This window comes from Lissotriton vulgaris, chromosome 3_1 (genome assembly GCF_964263255.1).
Source record: "Lissotriton vulgaris chromosome 3_1, aLisVul1.2, whole genome shotgun sequence".
Taxonomy (NCBI): domain Eukaryota; kingdom Metazoa; phylum Chordata; class Amphibia; order Caudata; family Salamandridae; genus Lissotriton; species Lissotriton vulgaris.
This window is the reverse complement of record NC_141689.1, coordinates 1,559,883,593-1,559,909,879: the sequence shown is the minus strand read 5'-3', so window position 1 is coordinate 1,559,909,879 and position 26,287 is coordinate 1,559,883,593. Positions and strand designations below refer to the sequence as shown.

At 49.8% G+C, this 26,287-nt stretch overlaps 1 protein-coding gene across 1 annotated transcript in view; it reads right to left on the bottom strand.

Moving 5' to 3' along the window:
• CENPE (centromere protein E) overlaps window positions 1-26,287 on the bottom strand; it is a 1,817,274-nt gene that overhangs the window by 571,010 nt on the left and 1,219,977 nt on the right. The window contains exons 40-41 of the mRNA XM_086962044.1: window positions 25,035-25,340; window positions 6,034-6,327 (exon numbers count right to left, since the gene is read on the bottom strand). Coding sequence (XP_086818170.1) covers window positions 6,034-6,327; window positions 25,035-25,340 — 600 coding nt within the window. The remainder of the gene's footprint in view (window positions 1-6,033; window positions 6,328-25,034; window positions 25,341-26,287) is intronic.

The following is a 26,287-nucleotide window of genomic DNA, read 5'->3' as shown; positions in this document are numbered from 1 at the left end:
ATCGCGGTCTTCGTAGTAAGAAGGACGGTCTTCGGCTCTTTCCAGCGGGGCTCCAGCGGACTTTTCCTGTCGAAGTTCCTAATTAGGACAATGTCCCCTGGTCGGACATCGTGTGGCTTTACATCAGTGTTGTCAGGGAAGGCTGCAGCAACCTGTGAACGACATGATTGGAGTGCAGACACCAAGGAGGCAAGGTAATCTGTCAGCATATTACAATCGACATCAGTAATTTTCTTAGGCATGGGCGTCCCCCACATATTCGGTGGTCTACCAAAGACCACTTCGTACGGGGATAGTCCTGATCTCGAATGGGCAACCATTCTCATGTAGAATAATGCAACTGGCAGGGCGACTATCCAGTCGACCCCTTTCTCTTTACAAACTTTGGCAAGGCGGGTCTTTAGTGTCTGATTATGCCTTTCTACAAGGCCTGCGGCTTCGGGATGTCGGACACAATGGAATCTCCACTGATATCCTAGCAGAAGGGAAACATGCCTCATAAGTTCGGATGAGAACGGCTGTCCGTTATCTGAGTACACTACACGAGGCAAGCCGTACCGTGGGAAGAATTCTCGAACCAGCTGCTTGGCAGTGGTCGGGGCAGTGTAATCTGGGACTGGATATGCTTCGGTCCAACGGGAAAGTGCACAAACAACTACGAGGACATATTTGAATCCTCGACAACGGTCCATCTGGATATAATCCATCTGGAGGACTTCAAAAGGGTGATCAGGAGGATGGAATCCCCCTTGCTCTACAGGAACGCTTTTACCGGGATTGAACGGACAACAGATCATGCAAGTACGCACTTTCTGTTTTGCTGCTGCTCGTAAGTGTTTGTTGTACCAGAGATTCTGTAAACTGTCTAACATAGCTTTCTCTCCTAGATGTGCCGGACTATGTGCTGTATTTATCATGATTTGAACCATTGAGTCGGGGAGAAACCATGTAGATTTTCCCTTCGTGACCCATCCTTGATCTGTCTGGATCCCTCCTAGTTCCGTCCATTTCTTTATTTCATCTGAAGTAGCATGTGTCTGGATATCGATTACATCTAGGGTGGGATCCCGGACTGACATACACGGTGTTGGTACTATTGTCTTTGTCACATCGGTAGTCTGGGTGTGAGTCAATGCTGTATGTTTTGCTGTCTGGTCTGCCAGGTCATTACCCTGGGAAACAGAATCCGTAACTTTAGTATGTGCTTTACACTTCATGACGGATATGCCTGAGGGCAGATGTATTGCTTCTAACAGTGCTTGAATGAGGGGACCGTGTTGTATCTTGGCACCATGAGAGGTCAAGAAACCTCGTTCTTGCCATAACATTCCGAAGTCGTGTACGACTCCGAACGCATAACGGGAATCAGTGTATATGTTAACATTTCTGTTCTTGGCTAGTATACAAGCTCGGGTCAGAGCGATGAGCTCCGCCGCTTGAGCAGACAGTGTGTCAATACGATGTGTTTCTTTAACTTCAGTTTCAGTGGTCACTGCATACGCGGCCACTAATTCTCCTGTACTTGTTCTCATGCATGAACCGTCCACGTAAAGTGTCAGGTCTGGATTTGTCAGTGGGACATCTGTTAAGTCTCGTCGAGGCTTTGTTACTGCATTAATGATCTCTATACAATCATGCGGGGCTGGATCTGTCATAATTGTAGGTAACAATGTTGCGGGATTCAGAATGCTGCAGCGTCTGATTTCTATGTGTGGCTGGAATAGTGTCAATTCATAACCTGTCAGTCGTGCTATAGTCAAGTGCTGAGTGAGTTCTGTTTAAAAGAACCTCTACAGAACGTGGAACTTGTACTGTTAATTGATGTCCTAAAACAATTGAGTCGCTCTGTCTGATTGCTAGTGCTGTTGCTGCTACTGACTTCAAGCACGCAGGGAGTGCCTGAACAACCAAGGGAAACATTCTGTGAGCCTGAGAGGGGTGCCCCTGGGACTTCATCATGGCTGATTGTGGTGCGACTTGCCCCTGTGTCAATTAAAAACTTTCTGTCTTTTCCCAATACTTGACTGTGTACATAAGGACCCTCTTGATCTCCAGGAATTTCAATAAGAGGCAAGCCACCCTCCCTCTCTAGGCTGTTTCATGTGTATCGTGGATAATCGGGGTAATCAGATTGGGCATACTGGTACATCTGCTGCGAGACTTGCTGAGTCGCGGCAATGGGCTGTGGCTGTGACTGTGACTGTCTCTGTGGTACCGCTACTGTCTGTGCTGCATGTGGTGAAGCATGCATAGGCTGTGTATTCTGCATGGGCTGTATATTCTGTGAAGTCTGTTGCTGAGTCTGATTTTGTCTAGGTGGATGCGGTCTTTCTTTAGTTTTACCTGTCGATATATTATGTTTCAGGACTGGGCATTCATGTACGTAGTGACCTGGCTGCTTGCAATAATTGCATGTCCCTTTAACGGGAGCTGCGGCGTGACCTGTCTGGGTTGTACCCTTTCTCTGACCGTCGGCTGGAACCGACTGGGCCACTAACATTTTCATTTTCGTGTCTTTCATACGTTTCTGTTCCTGATCCTGTTCTTCTCTAATTCTGTTCTGATGGTATTGTAACATTTGTAACATCTGAGATGGCGTATTTGCTTGCCAGGTACTTTCAACTTTGTACACGCGGTTCTTAACTAATGGCAGGGAATTCTCGACTAATTTAGATACAAAAAGATGCGGGTACGACTCGCTACTCGGCTTAAGGCCACTATTGATAATAAAACATTTCTCGAATCTTGAATAGAAGTCACTAGTATCTTCATCGTGTTTCTGTTTACAGGCCGAAATTGCGTCCCAGTCTTCCTTTCTAGTTGTCAGTAATCTTGGCAGAACCTGTACTATTAAACCTGGTAATGCTTTAGTTTTCTCCCCAAGGCCTAGCCCAGGGGTACGAAGTTTCTCCTCGTCCTCTATTTCTGTCCACACAATCTTTTTATCTCCCACCTCCCATTCTCTTTCCTTCAGCTTCTCGTAGGTCCCTATTCGGGCGCCAAAATAATGTGGTAAATATTTGATTTACCGTCCTAATTTCTATGCAGGTAAGTACTTAATCAATAATAACTCAATCGGAAAGAAAAAGGCAGAGTCCGTGGTGTTTAGAGTTCTCAGGGGTTTTATTCCTTAAAAAGGAATGGTCATGACCGGATATCTTGTTCCTGCCACCACTGGGGTGCAGGAAGGGATAGAGCAATATTTTATTGACAATACATAGCTTATATACTTAAGTTACATTATAGAAACCAATACAGTAGGCGTAACAGCTGAGAGAAACAAGATAAAACACACACGTGGTAATGATACGTAATTAGAAGGCGTGAACTAGGCGTGAACATAGAGGTGTGTGCTAGAAACGTCATAAGTAGGTGTCATAAGTGGGTGGCAACAAAAAGCAGAATCTTGCAATGTCAGCAGAAATCTGAGGCCTGGATGCGCGCGCAGCTGCATGACGTGTGATTGACGTGAAACTGGAGGGCGCAGGGGACTTGACATTTACAATGGCGGAAAGAGACAGAAGTCTGGCATGTCAGATCAACTCGTACCTCTATCATATCTGATATCTGATGTTTGGGAACCATATTATCTGGGCGGAAAAGGTCTCTGGGGCAGAAGCTATTCTATACTGACTGTGAGTGCGTGTATAAGCGTCTAAGTGTCTGCATGAGATGCGAGGGGCATGGGCCTGCCATGGTAACAGAGGCTATGAATTACTTGCACGGAGACAGTAAGGCCGGGCCCTTCGCTCTGCAGCTGGGGGAATGTTTACTTAAACTAGTAGGCAGGAATGCATTTTCGGAGAGCGGAACAGATAACTCGAAGGTTGAATTCAGTCTTGGCAGGCAGCAGGCTGAGCTAAACGCGGTGAGCCGCGCAGGGAGTAAGGCAGAGGTCACGGGTACAGAGACAGCCTGGGCTGAGGCTTTCAGAGTCAGAAAGCGGAAAAAGGCTCGATGGCAGAATTCAGGGCCTGCTTCGCCAGGGCTGAAAAACGTGTAAAGTACACCACAAAAAGACGTTGGCATGGCATACTTAGGAACGGACTATTCAACCCATTCTGGGTGGGTCTGAAAGAGGACATGTTAACGTTGGACGCAAATGTATTTGCGTCTTCATAGCTGGCACAGGAGGGAAGTTACATGCACTTTAAGCTAGTACATGGAGACGGTGGGGTACACGATAGGGAACATAACTTGACCAAAAATTTATATTTCCTCAAGACTTCGAAAAGTGATCAAAAATGACCCAAAAAGTTTAGTCAAAAAATGACTATTGGTACCACTTTTTCCGGATCAGTGCTTGCTGGGGCGGAAAAAAGAAGAACTGACGTCAGCGCGCGAGGGCGGCGTCTAAGTACTCCGGCGACGACATCCCGGCGCCAACGATGGACGCGGAGCCGCAGACGACGCCTACCGTCGCGCAAGGGTACTGCTACGCAAAAGTTTCCTGATCCAGTCTGACGCCTGGGAATATTCTAAGGTAAGGAATCTAATACTAACCTTTTTCTTTCAGATTCAGCATTTGCTTATCCAATGTTGTGGATCTCAAAGATAGGCCTCTGGAACTGCTTTATCGATTCCTGGATCAAGAATGGCACCGAACTTTCAACTTGGACTAATCTTGTTGTGGAATCTTCATCTCGCACAGTTACTGCAGGGCTTAGAGTCATGAACCGACAATAGGTACACCAGAAGGCAATCTGTCACAGACATTTGTTTACTAAAGTTCTTGCACAGATTTAAAAATGACGTTTGTATGGGATGTGGGGACATTCCCCTGCACACTGTAAAATGTAAAGAAAGTTCATAAGTGTCTCACAGACACAGAACAAGAGAGATCTGGAAAGAAAGGAAAAAACGTCTGTCTGGTAGTGGCCCCTATACAGGTCCTGCACGTAATTTCCGGTGCGGTACTGCTTCATCGAGGGGCCATCTACTTGTGCACAGAGGCACCACCGAAAAGTTTCCAGAGCCAGTCTGACACCTGGGGAAATATTCAAAAGGTGAAGAATTTTTGGCTAGAAGTCCATCAGGAAGGCCTGATTTGTCTCACATGGATTAAAGCAAGTCTTTGCTGTTTCGTAGCATGTAGCATCTGGTAGCAATATATGGTGGAGCTCTCCGCTGTACCCTTGTTTATAGGTGAAAGTTTGAGTAGTCTGTAACCAACTCACTAGTAAAAGCAGAAGAAACTGGAGGCTCTGAAAACATATTAGGAAAACACGCTATGGTAAGCCATATCATCACGTCTTAACCATTGTGCTACACTCCAATGATACATTGGAATAATGTGTTAGACACTGGCAGTATAATAGGGTTGTCCACTGTGATGGTACCTCAGCGAGAGGTCTCATACTTTGTGATTTCTTCTCCGGACTTGAGGATTTGTCCAGAGAGAATAAATCACTGACAAACTGTCTCCTTGCTGAATTACTGAAATTCCCAGGAAGCGTTTGCTACAAAAACACCTGATCACAGTGCACGTTGTTCTTCAAGGTCCTTTCCAAAATAAATTGTATATATCTACACAGAGGGTGTTACCCTGAAGAAATGTGGTGTGGGCCAGCTTCTGAATTTTGGAAGACACCAGAAGCAATCTTTAAATGCAGTTTCCACATCAAAACAAGTGTGTCAAATAGCGTGAAGGAAACCAGAGAACAGTGGGCTCTACTAAATGGGAAGTTGGGAGAACAACAGAATGTAAATGTGGTCAGTAAGGATGTTTGCAGAGTTATGGCGCAAACATATAGCTCTCCTTACCAGGGGTGAACCACAGGTACCTGCGATGCAGAGGGGCCCCAACACTTCTGGGGGGGTTCGGGGGGATATCTGTGAAATATTGGAGACTTAGGGGCTCCTAATAGCTTTCTGCATGAGGGTACTTCATTTTGTATTAACGCCTTTGCCCCTTAGTAGAGTGAAAGGGCGCGTAATATGAGAAAGTATTGTGGCGACAACAACTTACATTATTGTGAAGCTAGGTCTTGTCCAGCACAAAACTAATTGCACATTCTTATGAAAATGACTCACCTGTGTAACATGTCTTTCAATTTCGTCACGGAGTTGGTCTCTCTCCACTTTCATAGTGGTTTGTACCTGCTCCTGCTCAGCTATCACTTTTGCTAAATCAGAAGCGCTATCCTGTACTTCCTGCTGTCTCTGAGTATCTACACAATTTTCCAGTTTCACTGATTCCAGTGCAGAATCGCTGACCTTTAATCTTTCTTCAAGCTGTTTCAATCTCAGCTCTTGTTCTTTTTTCTCACGCAGAACTTCCTCTTTCTCATTTATTTTCTGTTGCAGTTCTTTCCTCAGATCAGACAGCTAGAAATAAAAAAAACACATATTGGTAGTGCGCTATATAGTGGAGAGCCTAGAAACTACATTGTGGAACACTGTTCAACAAAAATATACAGTCCCACACAAGGGCTTAATTCACCAAATAAAACCTCTCATGAAGTCCATGTCACCTCAATTCTCTGCTGGTTTTACAGCCAATTGATTAACAGAGAAAAGATGGGCATATGAACAGAAATAGAAGCAAGACTACCGCAGACAACACAGTACAAAATATCTCGCACATCCTATTGTCTCACCTGCTCTCAATATTTAAGAGGTTCCATTGTACCACAAGAAGGAAAGAGACAATAGCACTATAGCACAAGTTACTACTTGTGTAACGATATATCTGTAAGAGACATTAGTTGGTGATAGATTCCTTACCTTAGTAGATCCCCAGGCGTCAGACAGGATCCGGAAATTTTTTGCGAAGCAGTACCCTTGCGCGTCGGTAGGCGTCGTGTGCGGCTCCGCGTCCGTAGTGGGCGCCGTGATGACGTTGTCGGAGTACTTAGACGCCGCCTCCGCGTGCTGACGTCAGTTCTTAGACACAGCTTTTCCGCGCCAGAAGCGCATAGCCATGTTAAAAACCAAACACTGGTGCCATTGAAACAAGGGCCCTGACAGGGGATGACCTTAACCCTAGATATCGGTTCGCAGAACGGGGAGGATGGGTCGGTCAGTAAGGAATCTATCACTAACTAATGTCTCACAGATATATCGTTACAAAAGTAGTAACTTGTGCATCTGAAAGAGACACGTTAGTGAAAGATTCCTTACCTTAGAATAGATACCCCAGCAATACCAACCCCGGTGGTGGGTCTGCGAACCAATAATCATACCAGAAAGTCCTGGCGGACAGAACGGCCAAAGAAGCCATCCCTCCGGACTTGGCTGTCCACGCAATAGTGTCTTGCAAACGTGTGCAGCGTGGCCCACGTAGCTGCCTGACAAATGTCCTGCATGGGGACTCCCCGGCCCAGGGCGGTAGTCGCCGTGGCCCGAGTGGAGTGGGCCCGGAGCCCACCAGGAGGTTCCTTCTTAGCCAAGGAATAACAAGCTTGGATGCACAACACGATCCACCGAGAGATGGCCCGCTTGTGCACCGCCCGTCCTTTCTTAGCTCCCACGTAGCCAACAAAGAGTTGGTCATCCACCCGGAACTGGCATGTGCGATCCAGATAGAATGAGAGCGCACGTTTTGGGTCCAGACGGTGGAGCCTCTCTTCCTCTTTCGAGGGATGCGGAGGCAGAAAGAAGGTGGGCAAGGTGATGGACTGCCCGATGTGGAAGGCTGTGACTACCTTGGGCAGGAAAGAGGGTTTTGTACACAACACAACCTTGTCCGGATGGACAGAAAGGAAGGGAGGTTTAGAGGAAAGAGCCTGGAGCTCACTCACTCTCCTGGCAGAGGTGATGGCAACCAGGAAAGCAGTCTTACGTTTAAGACGACGTAGAGGACAGTTATGAAGCGGCTCAAAGGGAGCGCACATCAAGTAAGTTAGAACCAGGTTCAAGTCCCACTGGGACATCACGAAAGGAACAGGAGGGAACATATGAGTGATGCACTTTAAGAATCTGTTGACAATAGGGGACTTGAACAAAGAAGGCTGATCAGGAAGCCTCAAGAAGGCTGAAGGGCAGAAGATTTTTTTTGATTCTTCTACCCTGACCGTCATTTTAATCACTCACTTATCTCTTTGAGCACTGCACTCTATCAGTACCACTCTCAGTGAGGACACATCTTCTTTCAACTCTGGATCTATTGGCACCAAGCACTAACATTCAGGCTTGGCCATATAAGAACCTGCTGATAAAAGTCCTAGATGACGATGTTCCGCCATATGGGTGGGCTGATAGGACTTCTTTACAACTGATGGCCCTTCACCGTTAGTCGTGATGGTGGTGTGTGATATTTTCTTGTGGCCACTTCTTTTTCTCAACCTTGCAGACCTTCAAGTTTTTTTGTTGTTGTAATGATCACAAAAGTAGCCACAGTTCTCTGTACCCCAGAGGAATCTGCCAAGAATCAATACATTTGTACAGTCCCACAATCAGTCACTGCTTTTGTAGTCTAAACAATGGGAACAGTTTAAGTGAACAAGAGCCCCCCCCCCCCCCGAACCACCCCCCCCAACTACTGCCCCCTTCCCTCACACCCTGTTCCCTCCCCCCCGCACGACATTAGATTGTTCAAGCCACTTGCGCACACTCATCCGATCGACAAGAACACTCATATGTCTGGTTCCGGATCCTGCTCTATCGGGGGCTCTAACCAAATACCCCTGTGGTCCGCCCACCTCTTCCATATCTTATAATGTTTGCTGGGGCAGCCGCGAGCCAGGAATATGGGCTTCTCCATCCCCATACAGAAGTCTAGGCACCTCTTCCAAGAAGAGACGGGCCCTAGCTATGTCGCGCTTGGCTATCGCTAGTCCCAATAGTAACAAGTGCCTCTTGTACAAGTTGCCTCCCACTCCCTCCAGCACATGCAGCAGTCCCAAGCGCGGCGTGCGCGGGAGCACCCAACCCAACGCTTCATCTAGGCCATTCCAGACACCGCACCAGAACCTGTCCAGGCGTCCACAACTCCACACTGTATGGAGGAAAGTTCCCTCCTCACTCCCACACCTAGTACACTCTGGGGATGCGATGAGTCCCGCTCTCCACAACCTCTGCCGTGTGTAGTACACTCTGTGAAAGTATTTAAATTGGATCAGCCGGAGGTGAATCGAGATGGCTACGCCTCTAGAACTCGCCAGCACCTCATTCCAATCCTCCTCCTCCAGCGGCCCAACATCTTCCTCCCATTTCTCCTTAAGGGAGCAGAAATCAGAGGAGCAATGTATGATCAAAGATTGATAGATGCAAGAATTTTTTTTTGGTATCTAACTCCCCCATAAAGACACGGGCCTCCAGAGGGCTAAACTCAGGGAGGGACCCCAGACCCTCCAGATCCGGAGCCAGGGCATGGCGAAATTGTAAGTACCGGAAAAACTGTGTATGGGGCATGTCAAACTCCACTCTCAGCTCCAGCAACGATTTAAGCGTCGTCCCGGCTGTAGGAGAGTAGGGTCTGCAATCCTATGATCACCCAGATTTTTTGCTTTTGTTTCACTGGTTTACGACTTTCTCTGGCTGTGGGCCTGCCAATCAGACCCACAGCCTGGCTGTTCTCTTTCTAAATTACAACATGTACCCTAGGTGCATTTACCAATTGGTACTGGGCCACCTTATCAGACCCTGTAACTCAGGGCATAGGTGTACCCAGGGCTGCAGCATGTATTATGCCACCCCTGGCTGACCTCCTAAATTTGACACAACTGGCTGCATGACAGCTGGGGCAAAGTCGTGTAATCACCCTTTGCTGTAGGTGTAGTATACCTATACCTAACCCTAAAATGGACACACAGATTCCTATCAGTCACTCCTATGGCAGGCCTTAACAATCCTGAAGGCAGAGTGCGTGGAATCGTGTGAGATGGTGCTCTGGCATGAGCTGAGCCTGTCTGCAGCTTGCGGAACCATGTCCTAATAGCTGTTCCATGATATCGCATACCATATACTCTTAAGTGCATTATAATCCTCGCGGTTAAATGCTAACTTTGGTATTGCTTTATCAAAACATGTCGAGTAAGGTGTCATACGAATTGGAATACTAACTCCTCGCCAATTCTGGCGACGGGGTTAGCATTCCACCCTTCTAGAGGGACACAACATGTATGTAACTGTGAACCCCGGTTAAAGTTAACTGAAGCCTCAGCTCCACAAAATGGATGCTGCCACCACAGACACAAGTCTGACCTCCTGCTGCTGGGAGTCCTTCCAGCGAGGGAGGCCTGGACAAAGGGTTTCCTGTCCGGGGCGGTGCTAGCACCATCCCAGACATGGTTTTGTGTATCCTGGGTAGGCAGGGCTTTTCAGGAAGGTGACTGCTGAGTGGCACCCCGGTGCTCACTACGCATAGGCCAGTCAGAACCAGTTCCAGGGGCACACCAGCCCCTGGCCTGGGGAAGTCCGGCAGGGGAGAGGGGTGTAACCACCCCCCTCCTGGTCCCACCCATAGGCAGGACCTAGTCACCGGGTCAGCCCCCTTGTTTAGTATAAAGATAGGAGCGGACCCCCTGTTCAAATTAGATCATCTTTGGAATTAAGACACGACTTTCTTCGAAAGGACATCAAGATTTCTCCATCAAGATTCTCCCTTGTGGCTAAGGAGTAGTCACCCTGCATCCGCAGGCACCATCCTAAAGAACACTGCGGTCTGCTGCAAGTCCTTCATCACGAATCCGACGACCCAGCTCGACGAGACCCGGCTTCCCTGGCACCTCTGACCTCTACTCACCTCTACAGCAAAGCTGAGAACCGTGAGTGCGACGAGACCTCGAGGGACCGACGATCGCCAAGACTGCACGACATCTTTACTGCAAGCCCACCGTGTCCTCCACTGGTGAGTGCTTTGGGGTCCAAGAAGCCCCAACCCTGCGCAGCTCCAGCATCCAAGATCAGCCTCCCTGCATCTCCACGATCTGCGTGGGGCCCTTCTGCTGTTTGCTGTGCACCGCGTTGTTTGGCTACTAGCCGGCTGGCTTGTGGCCTTCTGAACGACGCCCGACGACATCACTGCTGCTGGTCTGGTTGCTCCAGACTGGCCCTTGCTTCCTTCTTCAAGAGAGGCACCCCGGACCCTCCTGGTCCACTCCAGACGCCATTTTAGGTCCACCGCGTGGGCTTGAATTTGCCAAGGCTTTGTTGCCCAATCCTGGGTCCAGCGACGCCGACAGCTTCTATCTTCGTGGGACAGCTCGATCCTCCATCCTGGTCGCCGACAACGCCTCCTGGTCCGTGAGATCTCCGAGCACAGCGTCACCCACTCACCTAGTCGAGGTGGCTACCATCCGGTGCCCTCCTGGTGCCCACTGACTACTGGCTATTAGTCTCGAACTTGGTCCCCTCTGCTTTCAGGTGTCATCTTCCATCGATCCAGGCTTGGATCCACCAAACTTTCTTCACTGGTCGCCTGCCAGCAACTTCTTTCTTCCAGGCTCCTGGTCCGTCAACGAGGATTCCCGACGTCTTTTGAGTCCTATGCAGCTGCAGCCCCTGGGCTAGGTAACTTCGGCATTTCGGTGCCCCAGCATAGCCTCACTATCCAAGGGTCAGAATCTACTTTCGTTTTCCTCCTACCAGGTCGGGTTCGCCCGAGAACACTAACTTTGCAATTCCTAGCTACCATAGACTTTGTCCCGCATCACGCGTGAGAGTGCACACTCTGCACCCGAGTCCCCTGGGTCTCCTAGAAGTAATCTAACGATTCTATAGTCAAGTCCTAGCGATTCCAAAGGCTATTAGTACTGTACTTACCTGCTAGTAATTTCGCATTCCACTTTTCAAGTATATGGTTTTCCGTGCCCCTCGGGCATTTGTATATACTGTGCTAACTTAAGTATTTTTGTAAGAGTTTTGGTTTGTGCTTAGTACCCTGTCCTCATAAAGAGTACAGGGCTGTTGTGATACTTAATAAATAACTGTTTATTTTCATAACACTTGTGTGGTGTCCTTTCACTTGGTGTTCAAGGGGTATATGTGTGGTAAACAGCTGGCTTAACACGCCCTCTCGAGTCTTTAGCCTTAGACTGCTCGTATCCACGCTACTAGGATAGCTGGTCTATAAGGTTGACTTACAACCAATCATCAATAAGGGTTGCTGGACTGATACATAGTGTTCACTAGAATAGTGAGCACTGCATATCAGGCCACCTTCTCACACCGGCCATAACATCCCCTAGCTTAGAGATGCCGATGGCATCCCATCCCGCGAATCCCGCCAGGGTGGCCAGACCCCGGAGGCGGCCGTTGTGCCAGAGGGGAGTCTCCTCTGTCAAGGTTCGCCACCCGCCCTGTTTGTTGCAGTACCACATGGCGGTGGTGTTGTCCGTGAACACTTGCACTACACTCCCCCGGACAGAGGGGAGGAATGCCTTCAGTGCTAGACGAATCTCCCGCAGCTCCAAAAGGTTGATATGGAGCCGGGACTCCGCCGGAGACCAGAGATCTCTACTCTCCGCCTCTCCCATGTGGCCTCCCCAGCCCTGGAGGGACGTGTCCGTCACAACCACGTGCTCCGGTTGGGGAAGGGAGAGGCATCTGCCGCTGACCCAATCGCGGTCCGTGAGCCACCACTGCAGCGGTCTCGCAGTGCCCTCAGAGATCAGGACATGGTCGGACAGGTTGCCCTGATAAGCCCACTGAAACTTCAGGTCCTACTGCAGAGCCCGCATCCGACACCGGGCGTGATGCACCAGAAGGATGCAGGAGGCCATCAGCCCCAGAAGGCGCAGCGTCAGCCTGACCGAGACCCGGGATAAAGGCTGAAAGAGTGGAATGAGAGCCTGAATATCCCGGACCCGCTGTTCGGGTGGATAAACCCAAAACTGCGCCGAGTCGAGAACCGCTCCGATGAAGAGGAGCTTCTGAGAAGGACACAGGTGTGACTTTGGCACATTGATTGGATTGGATTGTTAAACTGGTCTTTGAGGCGGAAGCCGGAGACCTAGGAACTTGCATTTTTTTTAAACACTGCTTGCCATTTTGCACATTGCTTTTAAAGGCTTTTAATACTGCTGGTCTTCGTTATTTGATGCCTACCTGATTGGCGGTCTCCTTCCCCTCAGCCGACTAGGCGCTGAAGAGGGAGCACAGCGGCCATATTGGAGGTAGACTGGGGTGGAGGTCTAGTTGTTTACCTCCCCCGCCCTCCACAGCATAAAATGGTACCACCCACCCAGACGCGCAGCGGGCACGCCGAAGGCGCGCCAAAGTGAAGCCCGTCTGCGCCCGTCCGCGACCAGAGCGCGGCCAGGGCTGGGAATGCTGCCCATTTTACCAGCCAGCCCAGAATTACCTACTCACGAGAGGAAATTATTGCCCTTCTCCCAGTGGGCTGTTCTCACTGCCGGGCGGATACCGTCGTTCCTCGAGGCACTCTCATAACATGTAGGCACTGTGGGTTCTCCTCTATGAACTTATGGGAGCCCAATAAGTCCTCTGCCTTGCCTCTCTCCCGTGACCCTACATTGACAATTCCCATTAAGGCCGCCCTGATAAACTGCAGGTCTATGGTTAAGCACTCTCGATATTCAGCAATCCCTGATGGATAATAACTGGGATCTCTTAATCTTAACTGAAACTTGGCTGAATGAGGAAAGTAATCCCGCGATTACTTTGGCGATTCCGGACGGTTTTAGTATTATCTGTGCCAACCGCCAATGCGGGAGAAGGGGAGGTGGAGTGGCAATTATTTATAAAAATAAATGGACCATCTCCTACCCCCACTTTGATCATATTGATAGTATAGAGGGGCTCCCCTTTAGTATTAACCTTTCAGCGTCTGTCTCTTTTTCAGGCCTGCTGATATATCGCCCGCCCAATTCCAGCCCTATTCATCTCCGGCCATTATTGGAATACATCACTCAAGCCTGCACTCGCTACGCCAACTTTACTGTCCTTGGAGACTGTAACCTGCACATAAAAGATCCTGCCTGCTCTTTGAGCTCAAATCTTTTATCTACCCTCTTGGCCTGTGATATGTATCAGCTAGTGGCCCTTCCTACTCACAGAGCCGGCCACACACTGGACTTAATCTGTTCCAATCTCACTGAGTTGAGAATTGAAGATCCTATTCCGGTTACATGGTCAGACCATTTTCTAATTCCTTTCACCACTTCCATGACCCGCTATGATAGACCCCCCTCTTCCCCCAGAGAACTTGGCAGAAATTGGAGCAAAATTACATCATCCACGCTTGACGCCCACCTTAAAGAAGGCTGCCCCCACCCGTCTACGGATTTAGATACCCTGGCACCTCTTAGGCCGAAAAAAAATTCAGATCCTCGCCAGCGGCCCCCTGGTTCTCGGAGGAATTACGTCAATTAAAATCTGCTTGTAAGGTGCTGGAGAGGCGCTGGAGACTGGATTATTCCAGTGACAGTAAAACTATCGTCAAGCTCTTAAAGAGTACAGGAAGCAGATCATAAAGCATAAAAGAATCTTCCTAGCCGAGAAGATTGCTAGAGCTAGCAACGCCCCCAGAGAAATTTTCTCGATTGTTAGATCATTCACGGATCATCAAGCTCTTATTCGAAAGCAGCCAGCTTCTCAAGAACTCTGTACTTGAGAGTTCTTTGAGGACAAGATTGCCCAGATCCATGCTGTGAGAAGTTGGCCTGATATATAATGTTCAATATTCTAGTGATCACTATGTATCAGTCCAAACAACCCTTATTGATGATTGGTTGTAAGTCAACCTTTATAGACCAGCTATCCTAGTAGCATGGATACGAGCAGTCTTCGGGCTAAACTCTAGAGGGCGTGTTAAGCCAGCTGTTATACCATCACATATACCCCTTGAACACCAAGTGAAAGGACACCACACAAGTGTTATGAAAATAAACAGTATTTATTTAGATCACAACAGCCCTGTACTCTTTATGAGGACAGGGTACTAAGCACACAACAAAACTCTTGCGAAAATACTTTAAGTTGCACAATTTACACAAATGCCCGAGGGGCACGAAAAACCATATACTCTAAAAGTGGAATGCGAAATTACTAGCAGGTAAGTACTAATCTTATAGGGTTTGGAATCGCTAGGACTGGACTACTGCACCTTCAGATTACTAGCAGGAGGCCTAGGGGACTCGGGTGCAGAGTGTGCACTCTCACGCGGAATGCGGGACAAAGTCTATCGATACTAGTAAAGGCAAAAGTTAGTGTTCTTGGGCGAACCCGACTAGGTAGGTCAAAAACGAAAGTGGATCTAGGCACTTAGAGAGTTGTTCTACGCTGGAGCACCGGGGTACTCGGTTTACCTAGCCCAAGGGCTGCGGCTGCATAGGGTTCAAGTGTCGTCGGAAACCCTCGTTGACGAACCAGGAGCCTGAAAGAAGAAGTTGCTGGCAGGCGGCCAGTGAAGAGATTCGGATGGATCCAAGCCTGGATCGGAGATGGAAGACACCTGTAAGCAGAGGGGACCAAGTTCTGAATCACTAGCCAGTGATTAGATGGGCACCAGGTTGGCACCGGATGGAGTCACCTCGACCAGGTGAGTGGGCGACGCTGGGCTCTGCAGTCTCACGGACCAGGAAGCATTGTCGGCGACCAGGATGGAGGTGCGAGCTGTCCCACGATGGTATCTGCGGTCGACGTCGCTCGACCCAGGATTGGGCAACAAGTCTTGGCAAATGCAAGCCCACGCGGTGGACTCAAAATGGCATCTGGAGTGGACCAGGAGGGTCCGGGGTGCTCCTCTTTTGGAGGGGAGCAAGACCCAGTCTGGAGCAACCAGACCAGCAGTGTTGATGTCGTCGTTCGTCGTCGGGAAGGCCACAAGCCAGCGGGCTAGTAGCCAGACAACGCGGTGAGCAGCAAAAAGCAGAAGGGCCCCACGCAGATCTGGTGGATGCTGGAGGGCTGAACTTCGGTGCTGGAGCTGCTCAGGGTTGGGGCTTCTCGGACCCAAAGCACTCACTCAAGGATCCCTCGGCGGTCGTGCTGGGCAAGCGTCGTGCAGTCTTGAAGATGGCCGGTCCCTCGAGGTCTCGTCGCACCCACGGATCTCAGCTGAGCTGACGATGTGGGTAGAGGTCAGAGGTGCCAGGGAAGCCGGGTCTCGTCGAGCTGGTCAGTCGGATTCCGGAGGAAGGACGTGCAGCAAACCGCAGTATTCTTGGATGGGGCCTGCGGGTGCAGGGTGACTACTCCTTAGTCACAAGGGAGAAATCTTGAGAAGAAGTCGAGAGTTCCTTTCGTAGAAAGTAGTTTCAGGATTCAAAGATGATCTAATTTGGAAGGGGGCCCGCTCCTATCTTTATACTAGGAAAAGGGGCTGGCACGCGACTAGGTCCTGCCCATGGGTGGGAACAGGAAGGGGGGTGGTTACACCCCTCTCCCATGCCGGACTTTCCCCAGCTCAGGGGCTGGTGTGCCCCTGGAACTGGTTCTAGCCGGCAGATGCATAGTGAGCACCGGGGTGCCACTTGCAGTCACCTTCCTCTAAAGCCCTGCCTACCCAGGATACACAAAACCCTGTCTGGGATGGTGCTAGCACCGCCCCTGACAGGAAACCCTTTGTCCAAGCTCCCCTCGCTGGAAGGACTCCCAGCTGCAGGGGGTCAGACTTGTGTTTGTGGTGGCAGCATCCATTTTGTGATGCTGAGGCTTGAGTTAACTTTAACCGGGGTTCACAGTTACATACATGTCGTGTCCCTCTAGAAGGGTGGAATGCTAACCCCGTCACCAGAATTGGCGAGGGGTTAGTATTCCAATTCGTATGACACCTTACTCAACATGTTTTGATAAAGCGATACCAAAGATAGCATATAACCGTGAGGATTATAATGCACTTAAGAGTATATGGTATGCGTTATCATGGAACAGCTATTAGGACTTGGTTCCGCAAGCTGCAAACCGGCTCAGCTCATGCCAGAGCACCATCTCACACGATTCCAAGCACTCTGCCTTCAGGATTGTCAAGGCCTGCCATATGAGTGACTGATCGGAATCTGTGTGTCCATTTTAGGGTTAGATATAGATATACTATATCTAAAGCAAAGGGTGATTACACCACCTTGCCCCAGCCGTCGTGCAGCCAGTTGTGTCAGATTTAGATGGCCAGCCAGGGGTGGCATAATACATGCTGCAGCCCCTGGTAGGCCCTGGGTACACCTATGCCCTGAGTTACAGGGTCTGATAAGGTGGCCCAGTACCAATTGGTAAATGCACCTAAGGTACACGTGTCAATTTAGTGAGAGAACAGCAAGGCTGTGGGTCTGATTAGCAGGCCCACAGCCAGAGAAGTCGTAAACCAGTGAAGCAAAAAGCAAAAATCTGGGGTGATCATAGGATTGCAGACCCTACTCTCCTACACTTACCTTACAATAGATACCCCAGCAATACCCACCCCGGTGGTGAGTCTGCGAACCAAAATCACACCAGAAAGTCTTGAAGAACGGAACCGCCGAAAAAGCCATCTCTCCAACTTGGCTGTCTAGTCAGTAGTGCTTAGCAAACGTGTGCAGCGAGGCCCACGTAGCTGCCTGACAGATGTCCTGCGAGGGGACTCCCCGACCCAGGGCAGTAGTAGCCGTCTTGGCCCGAGTGGAATGGGTGTGCAGCCCCACAGGAGGCTACTTTTTCACCAAGGAATAACAGACCTTGATGCACAACACGACCCACCAAGAGATGGTCCGTTTGTGCACCGCCCGTCCCTTCTTAGCGCCCACGTAACCAAGAACTGGTCGTCTACTCGGAACTGGTGTGTGGTGTGTCCAGATTAAAGGTGAGCTCACGTTTTCGGTCCAGACGGTGGAGCCTCTCTTCTTCTTTCGAGGGATGCGGAGTCGGAAAGAAGGTGGGCAAGGTGATGGACTGTTCGATGTGAAAGGCTGTAACCACTTTGGGCAGGAAAGAGGGTCGAGTCCTCAGAACAACTTTGTCCAGATGGACAGAGAAAAAAGGAGGCTTAGAAGACAGAGCCTGGAGCTCACTCACTCTCCTGGCAGAGGTGATGGCAACCAGGAATGCAGTTTTAAGAGTCAGAAGACCAAGAGGACAGTTATGAAGTGGCTAAAAGGGAGCGCGCATCAGATAAGTCAGTTCAAGTCCAACTGAGGCATCAAGAAGGGAACAGGAGGAGACATGTGTGTGATACCCTCAAGAATCTATTTACAACCGAGTACTTGAAAAGAGAAGGCTGATCAGGAAACCTTAAGAAAGCTGAAATGGCCGAGAGATAGCCTTTGATAGTGCCCAGAGCAGAGCCTTGCTGGGCAAGAGAAAGAAGGAGGAGAAGAACCTCTGAAAGGGTGGCAGAAATGGATCCACTGCCTTTGCCGTGCACCATGCCACAAATTTGTTCCACCTGCAGGCGTAAACCTTTTTTGTGGATGGAAGCCTGGCTGCTAGAATCACATCACAGACTTCAGGAGGCAAATCAAGTGGCCTCAACTTTCGCTACTCAATCTCCATGCATGTAGGTGGAGACTGCTGCTGCGACAGAAGGTCCTCCTGAAAAGGCAGACAAATCGGGGGATCGACTGACATGCTGAGTAGCTTGAGATACCAGTATCTTCGTGCCCAATCCGGAGCCACAAGAATGACTTGGGCCCGGTCGCGACGGATCTTCTTCAATACTCTGGGCATTAGTGGTATAGGCGGAAAAGCTCCACTCGCGACGAAAAGCGTCGCAGAACGAGTGCCGCCTTGGAGATTCCAACGCGCAGAACTGATGACATTGCGCGTTCTTTTCTGTGGCGAATAGATCTAACCAAGACTCTACCCACTGCCGAAAGAGAGCTTGCGCCACATCAGAGTTGAGATGCCATTCGTGATCCATGATGCACCGGCAGCTGAGTTAATCCGCCCTTGCGTTCAGAGAACCTGGCAGGTTTTCAACCACCAGGGTGATGCCCTGGTGTTCCAGCCATGTCCAGAGGTGCAGAGCCTCTTGACAAAGGGTCCACAACCCCACCCGCCCTGTTTGTTGCAGTACCACATGGCGGTGGTGTTGTCCGTGAACACCTGCACTACACTTCCCCAGACAGAGGGAAGGAATGCCTTCAGTGCAAGTTGGATCGCCCACAGGGCATAAGGTTGATATGGGGCCGAGACTCCGCCGTAGTCCAGAGGCCTATGATCTCCGCCTCTCCCATGTGGCCCCCCCATCCCATGCAAGGCGCATCCGTCACCACTACGTGCTCCGGTTGGGGAAGGGAGAGGGATCTGCCACTGACCCAATCGCAGTCCGTGAGCTACCACTGCAACTGTCTCGCAGTGCCCTCCGAGATCAGGACGTGGTCAGATAGGTTGCCCTGATGCTGTGCCAACGGAAACTTCAGGACCCACTGCAGAGCCCGCATCCGCCACCTGACGTGATGCACCAGTAGGATGCAGGAGGCCATCAGCCCCAGGAGCCGCAGCGTCAACCTGACCGAAACTCGGGATAAACGCTGAAAGATCGGAATCAGAGCCTGAATATCCCTAACCCGCTGCTCGGGAGGATAAACCCGAAACTGCGCAGAAGTCCAGAACCGCTCCGATGAAGAGGAGCATCTGAGAGGGAATCAGGTGCGACTTCGACACATTGATGGAGAACTCCAGCAAATGCAGGAGGTCGGCCGTAGTCTGGAGGTAGGACTTTAACAACCAGTCGTTGAGATAAGGGAGGACTAGAACCCCTGATCTGCGCAGGTGAGCTGCGACCACCACCATCACTTCCTTGAACACCCGAAGGGCGCTGCTAAGGCCAAAGGTGAGCACAGTAAACTGAAAGTGCTTGTGGCCTACCGTGAACCGCAGGTAGCGCCGGTGGGCCGGCAGGACAGGGATATGGAAATATGCGTCCTGCAAGTCCAAGGCTACCATCCAGTCTCCAGGGTCTAGGGCAGCCAGGACCCAAGCTAAAGTCAGCATCTTGATCTTCTCATTCCGGAGGAAGCCGTTGACGCACCGGAGGTCCAAGATAGGGCGTAGGCCTCCTTTGCCCTTCTTGGGTACCAGAAAGTAGTGGGAGTAGCAACCACGTCCTTCTTCTGGAACACTTTCGATGGCCCCCTTGGCCAAGAGGGCCATAACTTCCTCCTGCAGAAGTTGCAAGTGATCCCCCAATATGCAGTGGTACTGCAGTGGCATGGCTGGAGGGGTCGCCTCGAAGGGGAGTGAGTAGCCCCTTCGGACGATCTGCAGCACCCACCTATCCGAAGTGATGGTACGCCAGTGGAGGAGGTGATGGCGGACCCTGCCCCCCACTCGCGTCGAATGGGCCTGAAGGCTCGGACTAGGAAGGCTTTGAGGCAGATGCAGCGGGAGTGGATGTGGACTGACCAGGTCTCTGTCCCCCTGCACTGCCACGGCTGTTCCCACAACCACGCTGAGGTTGGTTCTGCAGCCTGTGGCTGGACGAACATGTGGGGGCGCCCCTTACTTGGCCACGAAAGGGGCGAAAAGCAGAAGTCTGCTGGCGCTGGCCCAACATCCCCAAGGATTTGGCCATAGCCCTGGAGTCCTTGAAACGCTCAAGCACACTATCTGCTTTGTCGCCAAAAAGGCGACGGCCATCGAAGGGCATGTCCATGAGTGTGGACTGGACATCCCCTGAAAAATTGGCGGACCTCAGCCAGGCGTGGCGACGGATCGCCACCGTTGTGTAAATCGCTCTGCCCTCCGTTGTATCAAGTCCACATCTGATTGAATACCGTGCTGCATCTCGTCCCTCAGCAAGTGCTTGGGCGAGCCGTGCCTGGGCCTCCTCCGGGCACTGGGGCAGCATGTCCGCAACCGTGTCCCACAAGGAGTGGGTGTAACGGGCCAAAAGGCAAGCGGTGTTGATAGACCGCAACCCCAAACTCATTGAGGAGAACAGTTTCTTTCCAAACTGGTCAAACCTTTTGGATTCCCGATCTGGAGGAGCAGTCAGGTACGCGGTCTGGTACCGAGAGGCCTGGATCACCAGGCTCTCAGGGGTAGGGTGAACGGACAGAAAGCAGGGGTCGTTAGGAGCCGGGCGGTGGCTCGGGGCCGAGTTCCGATCTACAGGGGGCACTGTGGAGGGCTTGGACCAAGTGCCCAGCAGAACGTCCGGGAGGGCTTCAATAATCGGCAGCATAGACTCCGAAGAGCTTACTGGCGGCTGAAGGACCTCGGTGAGGAAATTAGTTCTCACAGCCGCAGAAGGGAGCTCAAGAGCAACGGCCTTGGCTGCCCTGCGCAACACCACACCATAGGTAGCACCCTCCTCTGTAGCCACGGAGGGAGATGCGATGAATCCAGTGTCAGGCGATGCATCCAGACCACTGGCCTCCCCCAGCTAATCTGCCCAGTCCTGACTTAACTGGCACTGATGTGCCAGAAGGTCCTCAGCCCCCTCCCAGTCCTCCCTCTCATCTGTGTCCTGATAAACCAGCTGAAATGACGGAGCCGGGTCATAGATGAATTGCCCATCCACCGACGCCAGACCCGGAATGAAACTGGGGACGGTGTTATCCGAACACGGCGCCGGGAGCGACACCATTGGGGTCGGGGTCGGCGCCAGCGGAGGAGTTGTGAGGTCAACTGGCGTCGACCGGGATCCAGGCCTGGATCACCTGGGGCCCTGCGGCGTTGGGACCGAAGCCCCAACGGCGCTGGGGCCGAAGCCGCAGGCCCGCCAGGGCCCCTAGTCTGCGGGCCCGAAGGCGCACTAACAGGCCTCGACGGAGGGAAGTGAATCCTCATGGCCAATCACGTATCGCCGCATGCAGCCCAGAGACCGGAGGGTATGGGGTCGTATGAGACCCATGCGGCTCCAGTGGAGCCGAGGGGGTGGTGTCACCCAAACCCTCAGCTGCATCACACGACCGGAGAGGGGATTTGGAAGAGCGATGTCGCCTCTTTAACTTCTTTTTAGAGTGCCTTGACTTACCTGAGTGTGAGGACTTGGAGCCCAACGAATGGTGCGGGCTCCGGCTCCGCGACCGGTCTGTCGACTTCCTCTTCGAACGGGACTGTAACTGGTGCGGAGCCGACTGCCGGATCTCGAGGAGCTTACTGGACCGCTCCCGCCTAGCTTTCAAGTTCAAAGCCTGGCAGTCGGGGCACGACTTGTCGTCGTGGTCGGCCCGAGGAAGTAGAGACACCGGCGGTGGGGGTCGGTCACCGACATCAGGCGGTGACAGGCGTTGCACGGCTTGAATCCATGCATCCCTACCGGAACCAGGAGTCGATATCGACTCAAAAAGAATAGCCAAAATAGCCAAAAAGTTAGTAAAAAAATGACTAGGGAACTAGCCCTTCCCGGATCTGCGCTTGCTGGCGCGGAAAAAAGAAGAACTGACGTTAGCGTGCGAGGCGGCGTCTAAGTACTCCGACGACGTCATCCCGGCGATCACGACGACGGACGCAGAGCCGCAGATGACACCAACCGACACGCAAGGGTACTGCTGACAAAAAAAATAAATTCAGATTCAGTCTGACGCCTGGGGATATTCTAAGGTAAGGAATCTAACACTAACCTGTTTCTTTCAGATAGGTGTTACATTAATTTCGACTTGAGAATCAATGCAAGGTTAGTGTAATGAGTTGCTGATACCTTGGAGTATCAACTTTGGTTGCACTGTTCAGCATAGCCAAGGTGTCAGCGTGTAATTCTTTACTCGTCAATGAGGCGACCAAGCCTTTCCCTAGTAAAAATGATAGTTTTGCATTTTTACTGTCTGAACAAGTAAAACACATGCGCCTCGGAACAGGTGGGCCTCGGGATACCTCGGACCTTGCTCTCTCGGCTTGGGCTCTGGTCGGGATGGTCCGCAATCCTCACCGCCTCGTGTGGATGCCTGATCGCAGTCTCCGTCTCCTCCGTGGCCTGAGGGAGTAGGCAGGAAGTCCCGCTGTCGTGTACACTTGAAGTCCGTCACGGCTATAGAAGGGGTCAGGGGGCTGGACCTACATCGCCGGCGCGTGGGGAAGGGGACTTGTCCCTATTCGGGCGCCAGATTAATGTGGTAAATAATTGATTACCCTGTCATAATTTCTATACATTAATAAGGATTGCTCATAAAATGAGAGGCAGAGTCCGTGGTGTCCGATTCAAAAGTGCTTTAATGCAATAGCTCGAGCTACTGGAGAATCGGGTTCCATCACCACTAAGGTTCAGGAAGGATCGTCATCTGGATCTTTATTCACAAAACACATTATATATAGTTAAAACATACATTGAATTGAATAGAGAAGGCGGAGCGCTCCAGGCGGAGCAAGTGAGAGAGAGAGAGATAAGAGCACATGGGCGTAAAAGAGGCGTGTAAGGAGGCGTACACGTGGGTGTTCACTTGGTGAGTCATAGGTGTGTGGATGCATAGAGGAGGTCTGCATGGTCAGCAGGAACCTTTACCCTACTTGTGCGCACAAAACTGGTCATGACGTGAAATTGACGTGTAACTGGAGGAAGCTGGGGGGAGCTGACTTTAGCACTAGTAGAGGAGTCTGGGATGTCAGAACGACCTGCACCTTTGGCATATCTGATTCTGTGTTTGGAGGATGTATCGTCTGATGTAAAGGTCGCTCGAGCAAAGGCTGCTCATCACTAAATGCTAGTGTGTGCATATATTTCTTTGTGCATTGCGTGGGGGCCATGGGCCTTCTATGGAAACGGGTTCTGTAAATCACTTGAATGGAGACAGAAAGGCTAGGCCCTATCTTCTGCAGGCGAAATATGTTTATCCCTTTCACTAGACTGGAATGTGTTTTCTGTGGAGCGGAGCAGATAACTGTAGGCAAAATACCGTCTTTGGCAGGCCAGGCTGGGCACCTCTCGGCTGAGCAGGAAGTAAGGTAGAGGTCAGGGATACATAAAAATTCTGCAGCTTTCAGAGTCAGAGGAGGCTTGGAGCCTGAATTCGGGTACTGGCTCGGCTGTGCCACAAAAACGTTCATCTCGACTTTTAAACGTGTACCATGTAAATGCATTGGCAACATAGGCCTCAGTGCAGAATTAACGTTTCATTCATGGAGGGCCTAATAACTGACATGCTAAAATTGGACGGAAATGCGGAGGCATTATTATTACAGGCATGAGAAGGGAATTACATGATGACATGGACATACATGGGGAATAGGTACATACATAGGATGCGTGTAGGGGACACACTGGTCACGTAAAATTTCTATTTCCTCATGCCCTTGGAATATGCTGCACCCTGTCTTTGGGCTTGGTATGCCTCCCATGTGGGTGACTTGTACATGTTTAATGATGGAGGTTTGGCCTTGCCACTGGTATAAATAGCAAAGCCGGGCTAGCAATTTAAAACTGCTCTTCTAGTCTGCAATGGCTAACTGAGACTTGTTTTACATCGGTCATACCCAGGGTGGCACAACCAGTGCTGCAACCCCAGGTGTGATTAACTTACATGCTCAGGGTACCTAAGGTACCATGTAACCAAGGACATATAATGCCGATTGGGTATAGCCAATGTAACATACACCTTTTAGAGCCAGGGCACTGAGGTCTGGTTAGCAGGCCTCAGTGTACTTCGATTTAAAAAACCAGCAGCGTCATAAGTGACCAAACAAAGAGGAATTTCCTTGCAGGTGGGCATGTTGAAAGAAAAAGGTAAGTGTACCTTGGGTACAACATTGCTGTGATGTAATATAGCTTTACAATCGGATGATCGGAGCCTTGGGTTGCTCATTATTTTAGCTGGAGTAACATTTACCAGGCAGGTGGCTTTCCAAGAAAGTCTGGACATGCAGTCCATGCAAATAAGGAATTCAAAGGATGTCTATAACTTACTAGAAGGAAAACATAAATGTCAAACAATACTATAGTAGGAGACTTTGTGAGGAACGTCAGTTGTGTGCAGACTGAACCCTTTATTTACAATTTCAAATACAATTAGAAAATATGTACATCTGATTTTACAAGCATGTGGCACTTTTTCAAATCATTAATGAGGAGTATAGATTTAGTGCAGCTGAGTCTCTGCAAAAATACGTTTTGGATTGAATAACATTGCCTTTTATACATTTTTCAAAGAAAATTATGCTGCAACTGCTTTTCAGTATATGATATGTACTCGTACAACAAACTTCAGGCAGAGACTTAATACTTAAAAGATGTTTTATGTACTTACAAAAGGATAATTTATTTTTTATAAACCACTTACCTGTTCAAGTCTCTCTTGCACATCCTCAGTGAGTTGGTCCCTCTCTATTTGGAGAGTTTCTTGCCTTTGTTGCAGCTTATTTATGTCTTGTGTTAAACCAGCCACCACCTCTTGTAGATCATCGAGTTTCTGCACAGCTTCACATTTTTCACCTTCCACAGATTCCAATATGGACTGAATGGCCTTCAGCTGATTTTTAAGCACTTGAATCTCAGAAGTGAGTCTCTGCTCAAGATCTTTCTTCTCGTCGAGGACCTGTTCTTTATCTTTATCCTTTTGTTGCACTTCTTCCATTAAAGAAACAACCTGAACAAATAACGTATGCAAAAATGTTTCAATCATACTTGTTTCAATGGCTGATTTATTAAAATAGTGGGGACACAGATTAATAGAAAAAGCATATTTTTCCTGAGCCCATCATCTAGATATTGGGTGCTCTCCTTAGAAAATTTAAAAATAAAAGGAGCAATTTTTAATCCAAATCTCACGAATCTTCATAAATGTAACCACTTGATTCAGCCAACAAGGAGTCTACTACAGTAGTAAAGTAAAACGTTTGTTTGTCAGGATGTGGTAAATGACAAAGCAAACTGGTCAATGGCAACAATGGTACAACATGAACATTAATAAATTAAAGCATGCTTGCAACACAATCTTTAGAAATGTTCATTTTTTGGAGTACTCTGCAAATCCATTGGTGCAAAAGGGCGACTGTTAAGCTCGAAATAGTTGACAGTACAAAGAAAGTCAAAAGCCTCACTCACACCTTTGCTGTCTTATGGAGTCCTGCAGGAAACTGGCGTTTTATGTTGTAGTGCCAATGTTAAGGCACACCATGCAAAAAGTCCAGATGACCCTTATTGGTTCATAAGGCTTACATTAACCCCTTGCATGCTGCGCAAATTTTTGCTCTGTGCCGGGATTTTAATTAGTGGGCGGGATTTGGATGGCCAGGGGCCGTCCTCCGCACACGCCCATCGTGACGCGTGATGGCTCCCTGCTGTCACGAGCATGCAAGGGGTTAATAATCCAAAGTGCTCTATTTGTGGTATTGTGGTTGAGCAGCTTAGGCGACTCAGAGGGCAGTGTTAAGCATTTGTTGTACACACAGAATAAGTAGAATGAGACACACAAAGAAGAAAATCCAAGACCAATTTGGAAAAATAACACTGATTTTTAAATAATTTTAGACACCAAGATCATTGAATCAGGTAAGTACTTTTGGAGATATGGATTTTACAGTAAAACATCGA